Here is a 16,098-nt window from a genome sequence, read left to right on the forward strand (position 1 = left end):
TCGTGACCCCTGCGGCAAGATTTCACACCTCTCCCCCAAATGCCCTGACTGACAATAGGGATAACGATAGCATGTGTTGTCACTCCCGATCATGGGGTTAATTAATAATCAGACCAAATTGATAGATAAAAGGTGTATTTAGAAGCCATGACATTTAATCACTCCGGTAAAACATTTCGGTAGTCGTCTCTGATAATCTCCGCCGCCATTGAAATCAGCGGTCGGTGAGTAAATTTTACGGAACTGTAAAACAAAAACAACCATACCAATTTTAAACACAAACAATTAGCGATAGCTTCACTCATATTCAAAGTGTCACGTTTCAAACTTATACATTAATATCCAAGTAAATCGATTATTTGTCATTCAATCATGCATTCTCCAACCGATCGGCATTCCGTATTTTATATGCACATAACGTAAACGCAAGTGTCTTTAGCAGAAAAGCCTAACGACTTACGTAAGTGTGCATTGTACTTCTTTTGCTTTATCTGTTAACGCGATATAAGTGTTTTGTAACCGATACATATTTTGTTTAATTAATAAAATGCTTAGGTATAATTAATGAAAAGAATTTTTATTTTGTTGTGTTTGAGGTATAAATTAACTAAACTTTTCGATGTGAGCCTGACAGGCGACGATCAACACGAAGACACTGAGGACATATAACGTTAACAGATATGGTCATTATCAAGAAAACATCGATCTATTGTCAACCATGAATAATTCGAAGTCCCGCTGTTTCGAAGTTTTTCTGTTAGTCCCTTGAACTTCGAAACATCGAAGTTTGACTGTATTTGTCTTTGCCAATGTCATGAATGACAAATGCAAACTTGTTTCAAGTCATTTGTACCTTGGTTAAAGGGACATTTACCTTAAAGATTATCATTGATATTGGCAGAATTGATAAAAACAACTTTTTCTCTGAAACTAAGTAATGGATATCTCTATTATTTGACTGGTAGCATTCCCTTGGGTTAAGGATTCAAAATTGTACAAATGACGGGGCTGACCCACTGGGGGCTGAAGGGTGGGGCCAAAAGGGGTCAATTTGGCTAAATTGATATAAACAACTTCTTCTCTGAAACAGCTCATATTTGACTGGTGCTAAGCATCCTTTTGGGTAGGGATTCAAAATTTTATAAAGGAAGGAACTGACCCCTTGGGGTGCAGAGGGCGGGGTCAAAAGGGGTCAAAACAACTTCTTTTCTGAAACTAAGCAATGGATATCACTCACATTTGTGTGGTAGCATCCCTATGGGGTTGTGCCAAAAGTCTATTTCATGGATTGATGCATTTTTTGGCATAAAAACCTCACATACCCATATAAAATGCCTATGATATAATGACATAGCAATACCAGTGACAAATATGCTTAATCATCATTCTTGTTTCATATCTCATGAAATCCAGGTGAGCGATACAGGCACTCTGGGCCTCTTGTTTCAATCAATCTTGCTTGCTGTTAGGCTGTGGATTTATCTGTATTTTATGGAAAAAATCATTGTAAAATATTGTTTAATAAATCTTAGGTAGTGCAGAAGCCTCTCAGTACACTCATTACTGCTGAAGTTTGGCAATAAGCCTCTTTTCCATTTGCTGAATAAAACAATTCAAATTTAAATATCCTTCCTCTTAGCATAACCTTTTCTTTACCTGGGTATGATATCCAAAATACTTGTATTTCTTTAGGGATATCACTAAATTTAACAAGAATGATATTAATTTCCTATACTGTATAAACAGAAAAATTCTAGTTGGTACAAAAATGGACATTATTTAGTATGAAAGTTACAGTTCTGACCCTGTAAGTAAGGTTGTTTGGTTTGTTGTACAGGCATGCGTGTCCCGAGTCTACCATATCATGCAGGTCTCACACAGAAGGCTAGGGATGACGCCCACCACAAGTTTGTCAACGACCAAATACAGGTACTTGTTGTGGTACTGCAGTTATTAACTATTTACCTCCCTTTATCAGATGTTATGGACTAATTTACTTCCCTTTATCAAATGTTATCGACTAATTTATCTCCCTTTATCAAACGTTATCCACTTATTTATCTCCCTTTATCAAATGTTATCGACTAATTTATCTCCCTTTATCAAACGTTATCCACTAATTTACCTCCCTTTATCAAATGTTATCGACTAATTTACTTCCCTTTATCAAATGTTATCGACTTATTTATCTCCCTTTATCAGATGTTATCGACTAATTTACCTCCCTTTATCAAATGTCGCCTACAGGTTTATCTTCTGTCTTTATAAAACATGATTTGGAACAAAACATTTGACCAGTTTATAAAGGGTCTGCTTTGAATGGCCATGTATTAAAAGCTCTCCTGTCCAAAGGGCAAGTGAGCATATGGCACATTTGCCTTTCACCTAGGTGGCCGGAGTTCGATTTCCCGATCGGATGTGAAAAGGTATGGGGTCACCTGCCCGACCACGTGGGTTTTTCCCCGGGTACTCTGGTTTTCTCCCACAGTAAGACCCCTTGCGCCCTTCCATCCGAGCCAAGAAGCGTGATTAATATAAGTTGATAGAACTTGTTTTACAATTGTTGTAAAATAATAAAGTTTACAAACATGTTAAAATCTTTTAAATAATCTCAATAACAAAGACGCCAATTAATAGATCTGATATTGGGCCAGTAGTATGTTAAAATTAAGGGCTATCAAATCAAATGAATAATTAATCTACCAATATATTTGAATAAAGTGGTAATCAGCTTTGCATCTGCATAAATAACCTTAGTTGATCAACTCAAAGTTAAATTAGAAACAGGTGAGCAATACAGGCTGATTTAACTTGCTGTGAATATTGAATGAAAGAATGTTAATGTTTGCTTTTACAAACTTACAAATTAAACAACATACTTCATGTATAATGTATTGTAGGGATAATTAAGATGCAAAATTTTAATTTCTAGAACATGAACGGAATGATGCAAAATTTTAATTTTTAGAATATGAACGGAATATTTGATGTAAGTTAAGTTCTCATCAAATACAATGATTTTTAAATGAGTATCCAGTATCTCTTTTACTAGAATTTATTTATGGCTCGAAAACACAAAACCATAGAATAGGTCTTATTGAGATGATCCAGCAATAGATTCCCCCTCGGATGTTTATACAAAGATAGAATTAAGATACATACCTTCCAGTACTGACACACTTAGAAGACATTTTCTGTTTTGAATCTCTAGGTGGTGGTTGCCACGGTAGCGTTTGGTATGGGGATCGACAAACCAGATGTTCGTAAAGTCATTCACTATGGAGGTAAGTTGACAAAGATGGAAAGAAAATGAGAAAATGAATTCTCCCAACAAATTCAACCATACCATATGGTATAAGTTTTGTTTCTTTTTATGAAATATTTTATGCTGTATGAAATAAACTGATGACGGTAACAACTCAGATTGAAAATGGCAGTCCTGTAAATACAAAATGGGAATATAAAGCAGAAACAAACGAAAAGCTAGTTTCTTTGTACTTTATATTCGTTCTGCTTGGAATATACTTATCGTATTTTTTATAATCAATGCTGCCATGTTAGAAAAAGGTCACTTGAAGCAGTGGAATGATGAAGTAAAGTGTTTTGTGGCAAACTCTTATTAATTTGATATGAATTAGTGATTGGACTGTTTAAATGGGATATATAATACACAAACTTTGAGTATTGTCATCATGTTTACAGTTATAAATACTCATATTATTGTCTCCTGTGCAGTATCAAATAGGGTTTGGTTCCTAATGGTCGGTTAGCGTTAGAACCAAAAATTAGCCAGAGGCCTTTAGCTAGCTGAAGTACAGTGAGTGTCTCAGTATTAAAGTTAAATCTGTAGTTTTCTGCTACTAATTATATATCAATCTATGTCTTTCCAGCACCCAAGGACATTGAGTCGTATTATCAGGAAGTTGGTCGGGCTGGCAGGGACGGAATTCCTAGTCAATGTCATGTCTTCTTCTCCAATGGGGACTTTAATACTGCCAAGTATGGACAATGTTGTCAGTAATCTGACTAATTAGCTACCAATATTGATAAACGACTTAACTGTAGTTTGTCTACAGTCTGAAATTAAATTGTGCTTCCAATATTCAACAGAATGGCTAAATATTAGACTGCTACTATCTAAAATTAAATCTGACTATCAATATTCTACAGGCAGACTAAACATTAGACTGTCTACAATCTTCAATTAGATTTAACTACTAGTGTTAATAAACAAACAAAAACGGCTAAACTGTAGCTTGTCTACAATCTTCAATTAGATTTAGCTACTAGTGTTAATAAACAAACAAAAACGGCTAAGCTGTAGCTTGTCTACAATCTTCAATTAGATTTAGCTACCAATATTGAACATACAGGCTAAGTCTTCGTTTGATCTGAAATTAGATTTAGCTACTAATAGTAAACAGACAGGCTAAACCTTGGCTTGTTTGTTATATGAGAACTCTATTAATTTCATGCTTCCATTTTTTCAGACACTTCATTAATGAAATGAAAAATTCTACATTCAAAGAACACAAAATGCACATGCTTCGAAAGATGCAGCAGTATTTAGGTATTGCAGGAAAATGTCGCCGTAGGTAAGTATTAGGGCAGTGGTTATTGGTGTCACGGGGATATATCACAGGTATGTTATGGTATTGAGTATAATGGGGAAATGTCGCCTGAAGGGCAAGAGAACATATGCTGTGGTGCGGCCTCCAGCATCCGTCCGGTGTCAACTTTTCCAATTAAACAACTTCTTCTCAAGAACCAAAAAAGCCAAGGGTACTGATACTGTGTCTGTAGCATGCTGGGGTGAAGGGCTGCATCATTTGTTTGAATAAATGACCTTGACCTACATACAAGTTCATGAATGTCAAATAGGCTAAAATCATTTTAACAACTTTTCAATAACCAATAGGCCCAGAGACCTGATATAAGCTTGTTTGATGCTTGGGTGAAGGGCTATAAAGTTTGTTCAATTGAATGACCTTGATATTGGGTCTGTAATATGCTGGGGTGAAGGTTTCTCAATGACCAAGAAACATTGATCCTTATTATCCACACTATAGTAAGCTCAAAACAAAGGTTAAAAAATTAATTTAAATGAAAATACCTTGCCAACACTGATATTTTAATATAGGGGTAATCAGCTTAGTATCTACATACATGACCTAGAACAACTTTAAAAGTACCATTAAAGTAGATGAGCGATACAGGCCCATTGGGCCTCTTGTTACATATAGTTTCTTTTTTTACTGGGTTTGAATGATTTTCTACAAACACTGAGCAGATATTTAAATGAAATGGCGATTTGGATTAGCGCTATGCCACCATCCACTAGTTTTAAGTACGACAGCATGATATACACAATTACAAGAGTAATTGAATTCATAGTCTTGATTAATTCTGGATCTGGTAAGATAAAATTAGAAAAGGACAGAAAAATTTTACAATAACCTAATTTTCACACATTTATTCTGTATGCTGTTTTCAGGCTGTTGTTGAGTCACTTTGAATCAAGAGGCTTGGAACATATCGGTGGGACACCAAACTGTTGTGACAATTGTCGGAGAAAGTAAGCTTTGCCTCACAGCAAGAGATCTGATGGAACTATCATAGTATTCTGTTGTATGATATCATTACATTTATATTTATGATATGTTTAAAGGGATATGAAATACGATATCATTACATTTATATTTATGATATATTTAAAGGGATATCAAATACTCATAAAATGTTATCTCCTGTAAAAAATAATTTCCAACAGAATGTTAGACCTACGTTTGAGTACATCTTGTAAGAGTTATCCCCCCTGTAAGCACTGATACATACTTGGGCTGTTTTCGTTTATCGCAGTCCAAACGGTTTGGACAGAGTTGTTTGTTTATGAAATGAGGATGGACCTGGTGATATCTTGTTGTTTTGAGAAAAGCTTTGACAAAGACTTTCAAGGCCTGCACTAACATCAGCAGGTCCGTCAAGACATATGCCTGGAAAATTACATTTAAAAAAGATCAACTGGTTTGTTTGTATAAATGAACAGGCCCTAGATGTAGCCAGGAGAATGTTTGGCTGTCACACAATGACAGTATAACATGAGAAAATATACAGGGGAGATAACTCCCTTTTTTGTATCGCCTGCAAATACCAGACAACATACAGATATCACGGTATCATCTGTACAGAGGTTTTTGTGCGATAACTCCAGTTTCGTTGGGCTTATCAAATTTTTGCCCAATTCATGGAACTCTGTACTTATTTTAGGATTGAGATGAGCCGCAAACAGAGCTACTACGACTCCAAGAACTGGACGATGGCTGACAGCCTGATGTCAGATGAGGAGCGGGAGTATGGAAAGGAGGCTAGGGATCTCCTCTCTGCAATCGATGTAAGAATACTCAGATATTGGTTACTGTACAGTGGACAGTCACTTTGACCATATAAATACACTGGACATTCTGATAGATAGCGGTAACAAACTTATCACAACAGAGGCCACCTGCCAAGAGGCTTATGCCATGGTGCGTCGTTGTCCAGCATTAACTTTACTTGTTAAGCAACTTTTCGATAACCAGGGGTCCCAGGGACTTGTTATTGGGCCTGTAGCATGATGAAGTAAAGGTCTTCTAGTTTTGTTCAAATGAATGACCTTGACCTATATTCAAGTTCACAGGGGTCAAATATGCTGAAACCTTTGATGACTTCACAATATATTGGTGTATTTAGATAATGTCAGAATGAGCTGAGCAGAGTTGCATAAGAAGCAGGTGAGTGGTACAGGCCCATTTAGCCTCTTGTTGATTTCTAATGCTTAAAATTTGTTTTTACTATTTCGTAAAAAATACTTAAATTATTATATATTGGTTCCCTGGTTACAAGTTAGTCCCCTCTGGTAAAACCGGAGGAATATAGGTTTCCCTCCCGGCAGTCTGTCAATCCATCCACTCAGTTTTCCGTACTTTTCCCTGCCAAGCTTCAAGGTATGTTGGTGAAAGTTGGTATGTAACTTACAAATTATGTAAGTAGGAAAGGCTACAGAACAGGTTCAAGTTTTAGGGGTTTTTGGGTCAAGGTTACTTACTATTTTTGGCAGGGGTTGGTAGGGGACATGAATTGCTTTAATAATACCCAGCATGCTTGTTATCACCATTTCTGGGAACGGGTCTTGATGGATCTTTCTCAGATTTCATAATATGTAGGTTTCCTTTGGTGCCTACATGTGCTAGCTCAATTTTGAGACTGATCAGGAAAAGATACACTGGCCAACATTTTACTAGTTGGAGTTTGGTATCACTATTTCTCAGAAAGTTTCTTTAATCTTTCTTAGATTTTATACATAAGTTCCCCTTGTTATCAAATTATTTAGAGAATGAGGAGAAAGAAGGGGGGAAAATCAGTCTTAACATAGAACTAGTTATGATGATTCCATGGTGAGCATTACTTATGATGATTCCATGGTGGGCATTAGTTATGATGATTCCATGGTGGGCATTAGTTATGATGATTCCATGGTGGGCATTAGTTATGATGATTCCGTGGTGGGCATTAGTTATGATGATTCCATGGTGGGCATTAGTTATGATGATTCCGTGGTGGGCATTAGTTATGATGATTCCGTGGTGGGCATTAGTTATGATGATTCATGGTGAGCATTAGTTATGATGATTCCGTGGTGGGCATTAGTTATGATGATTCTATGGTGGGCATTAGTTATGATGATTCCATGGTGGGCATAAGTTATGATGATTCCATGGTGGGCATTAGTTATGATGATTCTGTGGTGGGCATTAGTTATGATGAAATCTGTGGTGGGCATTAGTTATGATGATTCCATGGTAGGCATTAGTTATGATGATTCCATTGTGGACATTAGTTATGATGATTCCATGGTGGGCATTAGTTATGATGATTCCGTGGTGGGCATTAGTTATGATGATTCCATGGTGGGCATAAGTTATGATGATTCCATGGTGGGCATTAGTTATGATGATTCCATGGTGGGCATTAGTTATGATGATTCAATGGTGGGCATTAGTTATGATGATTCTATGGTGGGCATTAGTTATGATGATTCTATGGTGGGCATTAGTTATGATGATTCTATGGTGGGCATTAGTTATGATGATTCTATGGTGGGCATTAGTTATGATGATTCTATGGTGGGCATCAAGTTCCCTCTGGGACCTCCTGTATTTCTCAGTGAGACCTGGGGAGCTATAACTAATACTATTTTGTGTGACTCCAGGCCTTGGGCAACAGATATGGACTGATGACCCCTATCAAGTTTCTAACAGGATCTGTTGACAAGAAAGTCCAACGTTTTTCCAACTACAATGGCTTTGGATCTGGAAAGTAAGACAGCTTTTTTCTGCCAATCGAGGTTTAATGGGTACACATTAACCTTTCAACCCTAAGATACCTAAGTGGACTCTGCCACGCATTCATCATTATAAGTCCAATATGGTCAATAGGGGTGAAAGGGTTAATAAAGGAATGCAAAAAGGTTTTGATAACAGATTATGTGATGTTCAGGCTTTCATTTACTGTTTTTAAACTGTCACTATTGGACATGAATGTTACTTTTGAAAAATTGGAAACAAAAAAATATCATATAAGAGTTTGTATTACTGTTGTTTCCTATGTCGTTTGGATTGGAATAATCTTCACATACCATAAATTTCAGATATAAGAAAATCAAGTGGTGGAGTGCTTTTGGTAAGTGAAGGCAGGAAGGAAATTAGGTTGATCAACTCTTGACACTAACAGAATGGCCATGCACAGAATTAATCCTAATTTATTATAATAATAAAAAAATGATTCTCATTATTGACCCCTCTAAATTCCTAATACTGAACCAATATTATATTGGGAATGGTTAGAATATACTCGGAATCATTTTCACAAACTGGCCTTACCTAGTCAAACTGTCTAGAGGCATTTGCATGAAGTAGGTTATATGTACTGTACCGCGGTAACTTGTACACAACAGCTTACCACTAGAGGGGTATTATACAATATAATATTTGGTAGAGGTGTTAGTGTGATATTTAGAAGAAGTGTTTGGAATCACTCCTGGTTTTTCAGGCCAATATATTTTCATACCTATAGAATCCATATATGTATTATGATTTGAAATGTGTGTTATGAAGGAAGAAAGGCTTACATATATATAACTGTGGGACATTTTTTTTCCCAGATCTCCTTCATGATAGCCCCTGGTATAGCCTGAGTATGAAAATCACTCTATACACCATGACCACAAGACTTGTGAATTTCTATGTTTCAAACAGGAATAACTTAAGAAATCAATAATGGCAATTAGATTATGCCAATTAAATCTAGAATTTTTCACCAAAGAAACAAAATCTCAAGGTTAAATACATCACTCACAGACAATGTATCATGCTCACAAATTGGATCACTGTGACCTTAAATTCAAGGTCAAAGGTCCTATAAAAAAAAAAAAATATTCTAGTAAATTTTGAGTATAGATCATTTATCATTTAAAAGTTAGCAAAAAGATATCTTTATTTCTGTTCTTGAAGCTTGCTTAATAATTTGTTAGGAAAGGCTCTGATCTTGGAGGGATATCTGTCAGAGAAGCCAATTGAATTTGGATTCGGCTCAGTTGTGGAATTGTCGCAGAAAGGCAGAAGCTGGCTGTCAAAAAATAGGACAGCTGCAAATGTGTCCCTGAAGATGACGCCGAATGCGGACTTGGTTGCTGAAGAAAAACCTGCAATCAGTGTTTCTATCAAGTGGGTATACATGTATTAAAGTTACTGTGGACTATTCCATTAAAATACCTACCTGACCCCAGAACTCCACATTAAATCACTTCTATCCATGGTTGGATTTCCTTCCTATTACTTCCATGTAATTCATTAAATAAATTCTATGGGTGGTACCCCTTAACCAAACCTGGAGTCCTGGGGTGGGGTAGATTTTTTACTGGAAAAGCTCTGTAGATATTTCATTTCAGCAAAGAATTATTTTGTTAATGGATTAAGATCAATAAAAACACTTTGTTTAGGACATATCAAATTTATTAGTTGGTTTACAGGCCAATTTTTGAAAAAATTGATGAGGGAGGGCTTTTTTTCATTTTTTCAAAAATTTTGTTTTAACATTTCATTGCATACAAATCAAATGTGGGCGTTTTTTTTTTTTAATTTCTCGTTCACGTCAAAATGAAATATTTTGATAAATCCTTTGAAGCAGCTTCTGTGTTCATTAATTTATAACAAGAAACAAAAATTTTCACAAAAACGAAACCTGGCAATCTTTCAGTTTGTCTGGAAATGTTTATGCCACAATTACCATGGACCCATCCTTTATCAAAGTGTATAGTTCTGAAATTATACAATCTTCCGAAATTCATCCAAGTATTTGTGTTGATCCTTTCCTAATGTTCACACCATGTGTGTAAGGATATCAGCGTGGAATTAGTCAGCCTTTTGCATGAAACTACATATATCGGCGAGACAAAGGCACGAACTGCAATGCGGAACAATATTCCACCTGAATGCCAAAGCAAATTTCGACCTTTCGTCTGAAACATCATTAGGGGAGGGCAGTCATAATTTGTATCAATGAGGCTGTTGCAACCACTTGTGACAAAGGGGGGAGCCTCAAAAGGGGATCTTAGCTGAAATTTTGCTTTTAATTGCTACTCCTACTTAATGCCTTAATACATCATTGGGTGAGGGTAGTCATAATTTGTATGAATAAGACTGGTTTAACCCCATTGGACAGAATGGTGGGTCCCCAAAATGGCAACTTAGCTGAAATTCTGCTATAAAGTGCTACTCCTCCTAAGTACCTTAATGGATTACAAACAAATTTGGAATGAAGCATTAATGGAGGACAGTTATATATAATTTGTATAAATGAGGCTGGTTTGATCCTTTGGGATAAAGGGTTGTGTCCCTGCTTTAAGTCTTTGTCAGATGACTGTTTAGACCCATGGACAAGTCAAGTAAATTTTATTTGCTACAAAATTTCATGTAGATTTAGTGTGTTTCTATATCATTGGAAAATTTGGAACACAAAATCAGACTTCACTTAATGCCAATTGAACTACAGTATATTATGTCATGATAACAATCAAAATTTCTTTTAATGCCAGTCATTATCCCTAAAAATTCTTTCATATTGATGTTAATCTTATCTCCATACTGGGACGAAAATCTTCAGCTGATTGATTTGTTTCTGCCTTTTTAGCTACCAAAAAATGGCTAATTCCATTTATAGTTTCCACTAAAGAAATATATTTCAGCTTTTCTTAAGATTTTCTATTTTCATCTCTGCCATATATGTAACTTTTGAGCAATTTAACCTAGCTACTCATTTCCATAAAAAAAATTGTTTTGTGATTTCTGTAATCTCTTCTTTTAACCTCTTGTAGGCCATCAATTCCCATGGCAACAGCCTCAGCATCAACAAGTTCAAAGAAGGTCAATCTCGGTGACTTCCAACATACGCCCAAAACATCACCTCGACTTACTCCAGTGGTGGACGAGGAAACGCTCAAACTCCAGGCAAAGATGGCCGCTTTACAGGTTAGTGAGAATCATTAGAATCTAAGATGGATCTGTTCTTTGGCAGGGATTTCTCAACCCTTGTGTAAGAGTTTGGCCAGTCAGCATGAGGCTTGCCTAGTGCTGGCCTGCCAAACTCTTTAATGAGGACCGAGATATCCTTGTTTGCTGAACAGACCCATGTTTGATTATTTTTCTCAAATACTTGCAAGCAAATATAAGTTTTTAGGAAAGTTTTTTATTGTGCCATCTACAACTCTACTTGGAATGTGTGTCAAATTGATGACGTCATCATTTACGATATGGTTACTCATTATAAAATGATGATGTTATGTTATCATGAGCAGCGTCATATAGTGCGTGTCTACCCCTGTGTGAGATCTATTTTTCTCTTACCCTGGACAGGGATATCCACAGTTTTACCGAGGTGAGATTTTCTTATCTCACCCTAGGGAAAAGACAAGCAACACGTGCTCTTTTCACATTCTCAACAATAGTATTTTGTCACGTCAACAATACCATGACGTCACGGCACCAGTACACTGACGTCATGTCGACAATTCAATCACGTCACGTCAACATTTCCTTGTATTGATGTAACGTCAATATCAGATACATAAGAGGGTAAACAGGGTAAGAGAAATAATCATTCACTCCCATGGAGAAGAGACGGGAATCTCAACACTCGGGGTAAGATAATTAAGCTGCCAAACACTCGACAGGTGAGATAAAAAAAATCTCACACCCCAGTAAAACTGCGGAAATCCCTATCTAGGGTGAGAGAATACATTAATCTTTTCCCCCATGACCGCGGAATATCCCTGTGAAGTATGTGAGAATGTCTGATCTCAATCACCTCATGAATAAGCCCAGAAGTCAAACTCATTAACTGCTGGCTCAAAGTTTATGGTTGATGAAACAGAGGGCAATAAAGTAACGTTTGTGTGAAGTCACAGATATGGGCGGGTTTATTATCAGGCATGGGCTTGTTGCCAGTTAAATACAGTATATTTCATGTCACACAGTTTGACATAGAAAGACAAGTTTTGAGCTCACCTGGTCCCCAAGGTGTCCCTAGGTGTCTCTGTTGTCTGTCCAGGCAGTGTCAAATTCTTCTATGTAACTACTTCTCTTTGGCAGAAAGGCTTATAATTATGCTATTTTGGCCGATAGCATTCCTGGGATCAAGCTTGAAAAAGTTTGCAGATATAAATGACCTTGACTCATATTCAAGGTCACGAGTCAAATTATTTAATCTATGATTACCCTTAGTGGAATTACTTAAATCCTGTTTAAAGATCTACTGGTTTTTATCAAATTATTCCATCTATGATATATCGTTAGTAGAATTAGTTCAATCCTGTTTAAAGATCTACTGGTTTTTAACTTCACTACTAAATTTAGCTACATATAGAAATCAAGAAATAAGAAAATGTTTATTTGTTTGACAGAATGAACTTTACAAGGAGCTGGTAAAGAAGAGGAATGAGATGTCTGGAGAGACTGGATATGCTCCTTACTCTATTGCCAGCAACAAGGTCCTCCTGGATATGGCCAATATCAGGTCAGATTTCCTATGATGTCGTAACAAATACATTATAACAAATTACAAAAATGTGTGGAATGATAGAATATATACCCTAATGATGATACAATTTAAGAATCAACACCGTAGTTCATAATTGCAATTAAAACCTGGAAACTACCAACTGATTACAGACAATCTCTAATGCAGTGCTCCACTCTCTATATGTAAATGGTCTGCTGAAAATGTCATGCATGTATTTCCAAACTAGTTTGTATAGAAGAATGGCAGACTGGTGATCAAAGCCATGCACCAGAAGCCCAAAGTCAACCAGATGTACTGGTTTCTGCTGTGAAGGCAAAAAAAAGGATTTGGTAAAATCTCATCATCTACGACTTACAGAGTCAAATTAAAGATAGGCTTAATGTGAAATTAAATGAAGATAAACCTATAGTGGATTATGAAGTCTAAATTGATAAGGATTTATATTTACAAACAAAAACAGAGGCTTCAAAGGTCATTCTCAGGAGACTTAATTATAGGTATTCTTGATCATCATGAACTAAAACTATCTCTACTCAAAACTTTCTGACGTCATTAAAAATACTGTTAGGTAATCATAATACCCTCAAAAGTCCTTGCAAACTGATCAGCACCTTCTTCGTAATTTTGCAAAATTATCAGTTTTAAAAGTGATCTAAAAGTTGTTCACAAATAAGCCCACCCCCAACAACTTTTGAGGTTAATAGTGTTCGATATTCATTATAGATAAAAACTAGAAAATTGTGTATTAGATTTAACTTGTTAATCATTATAACTGTAGATAATTTTTATATGCTCATAAAAATTAGATTATTGTGATTTTCAGGCCAAGTACTAAAGACACGATGGTTAAGCTGGAGGACTTCCCACAGGCCAAGGTTCAGAAATTTGGGGACATGTTCATCACCATCATCACCTCCTTCTGCAGAATGCATTCTGGATGCAAAATGGACAATTTTCCGGATATCGATATCCAAAAGGTTTGTGATGAAGCCAATGGGATCAAATTTTTGTATTGAAATTATTTGCTACCAGGTAGGTAATCATTCACGTGAAGTGGCCCACCATCCATAAACAATCCTGTTTATTGCCACTTCTTGAGGAGTACTGAAAGGATTTGTCTCGGAGTACATAAAGCCCATTTGATTTTCAGTCTAATCCTGAATACAAAATGACAATTGACAATTGAAGTTTGTTATCAAGATTTCTTTTATAAGTACTGGAGTATTTTTTCTCAAAGTTCATGTTTGAGTTAACCTTCTTCCATAGTTGTACTCATTTTAGTTTGAGTCTTATCCAGGACACAAAATGGTTGACAGTTAAAAGTTTAGTGTTGATATTTCTAATTCAAAGAAAGTATTTTAAGATCTCGATTAGATTTCAGATGTAGAGTCTCATAGCATAAAGCAGAGAAAAAAAAATCCGTTTCAAAGAACCAATGCAGATCATGTAATGGTTGGTGCTGAGATACCGTGGGGGTGTCTTACCTTATTCTAGGGTATTTCATATTATTCTAGGGTATTTCATCTTATTCTCGGGTATTTCATCTTATTCTAAGGTATTTCATCTTATTCTAGGGTATTTCATCTTATTCTAAGGTATTTCATCTTATTCTAGGGTATTTCATCTTATTCTAGGGTATTTCATCTTATTCTAGGGTATTTCATCTTATTCTAGGGTATTTCATCTTATTCTAGGGTATTTCATCTTATTCTACGGTATTTCATCTTATTCTCGAGTATTTCATCTTATTCTCGGGTATTTCATCTTATTCTAGGTTATTTCATCTTATTCTAGGGTATTTCATCTTATTCGAGGGTATTTCATCTTATTCTCGAGTATTTCATCTTATTCTAGGGTATTTCATCTTATTCTAGGGTATTTCATCTTATTCTCGGGATATTGTCTTATTCTAGGGTATTTCATCTTATTCTAGGGTATTTCATATTATTCTAGGGTATTTCATCTTATTCTAGGGTATTTCATATTATTCTCGGGTATTTCATCTTATTCTAGGGTATTTCATATTATTCTAGGGTATTTCATCTTATTCTCAGGTATTTCATCTTATTCTAGGGTATTTCATCTTATTCTACGGTATTTCATCTTATTCTCGAGTATTTCATCTTATTCTCGGGTATTTCATCTTATTCTAGGTTATTTCATCTTATTCTAGGGTATTTCATCTTATTCTACAGTATTTCATCTTATTCTCGAGTATTTCATCTTATTCTCGGGTATTTCATCTTATTCTAGGTTATTTCATCTTATTCTAGGGTATTTCATCTTATTCTAGGGTATTTCATCTTATTCTAGGTTATTTCATCTTATTCTAGGGTATTTCATCTTATTCTAGGGTATTTCATCTTATTCTAGGGTATTTCATCTTATTCTAGGGTATTTCATCTTATTCTCGAGTATTTCATCTTACTCTAGGGTATTTCATCTTATTCTAGGGTATTTCATCTTATTCTCGAGTATTTCATCTTATTCTAGGGTATTTCATCTTATTCTCGGGATATTGTCTTATTCTAGGGTATTTCATCTTATTCTAGGGTATTTCATCTTATTCTAGGGTATTTCATATTATTCTAGGGTATTTCATCTTATTCTACGGTATTTCATCTTATTCTCAGGTATTTCATCTTATTCTAGGGTATTTCATCTTATTCTAGGGTATTTCATCTTATTCTCGAGTATTTCATCTTATTCTAGGGTATTTCATCTTATTCTCGGGTATTTCATCTTATTCTCGAGTATTTCATCTTATTCTAGGGTATTTCATCTTATTCTCGGGATATTGTCTTATTCTAGGGTATTTCATCTTATTTCATTTAGGAATACTCTACGTTGTTTTCACTTCACTGATGAGTTGATAAAAATCAATAAAGAAAGCCAAACTATGACTACATCAGTACAAAATGTCAGGATTTTGATTTACAAAAATTCAATCACTGAAATTATTTTTACTACTTCATGCATGTTGCC

The 16,098-nt window shown here is 35.6% G+C and overlaps 1 protein-coding gene across 1 annotated transcript in view; it reads left to right on the forward strand.

Moving 5' to 3' along the window:
* The window catches only part of LOC117343740 (Werner syndrome ATP-dependent helicase-like), a 42,261-nt gene that overhangs the window by 16,412 nt on the left and 9,751 nt on the right, over positions 1 to 16,098 (forward strand). The window contains exons 15-26 of the mRNA XM_033906219.1: positions 1,838 to 1,929; positions 3,212 to 3,284; positions 3,891 to 3,999; positions 4,491 to 4,595; positions 5,495 to 5,575; positions 6,268 to 6,391; positions 8,249 to 8,355; positions 8,687 to 8,718; positions 9,569 to 9,761; positions 11,411 to 11,564; positions 12,995 to 13,107; positions 13,937 to 14,090. Of these exons, the coding sequence (XP_033762110.1) occupies positions 1,838 to 1,929; positions 3,212 to 3,284; positions 3,891 to 3,999; positions 4,491 to 4,595; positions 5,495 to 5,575; positions 6,268 to 6,391; positions 8,249 to 8,355; positions 8,687 to 8,718; positions 9,569 to 9,761; positions 11,411 to 11,564; positions 12,995 to 13,107; positions 13,937 to 14,090 (1,337 nt within the window). The remainder of the gene's footprint in view (positions 1 to 1,837; positions 1,930 to 3,211; positions 3,285 to 3,890; positions 4,000 to 4,490; positions 4,596 to 5,494; positions 5,576 to 6,267; positions 6,392 to 8,248; positions 8,356 to 8,686; positions 8,719 to 9,568; positions 9,762 to 11,410; positions 11,565 to 12,994; positions 13,108 to 13,936; positions 14,091 to 16,098) is intronic.

The sequence above is a fragment of the Pecten maximus genome, chromosome 15 (genome assembly GCF_902652985.1).
Source record: "Pecten maximus chromosome 15, xPecMax1.1, whole genome shotgun sequence".
NCBI classification, from domain to species: Eukaryota; Metazoa; Mollusca; class Bivalvia; order Pectinida; family Pectinidae; genus Pecten; species Pecten maximus.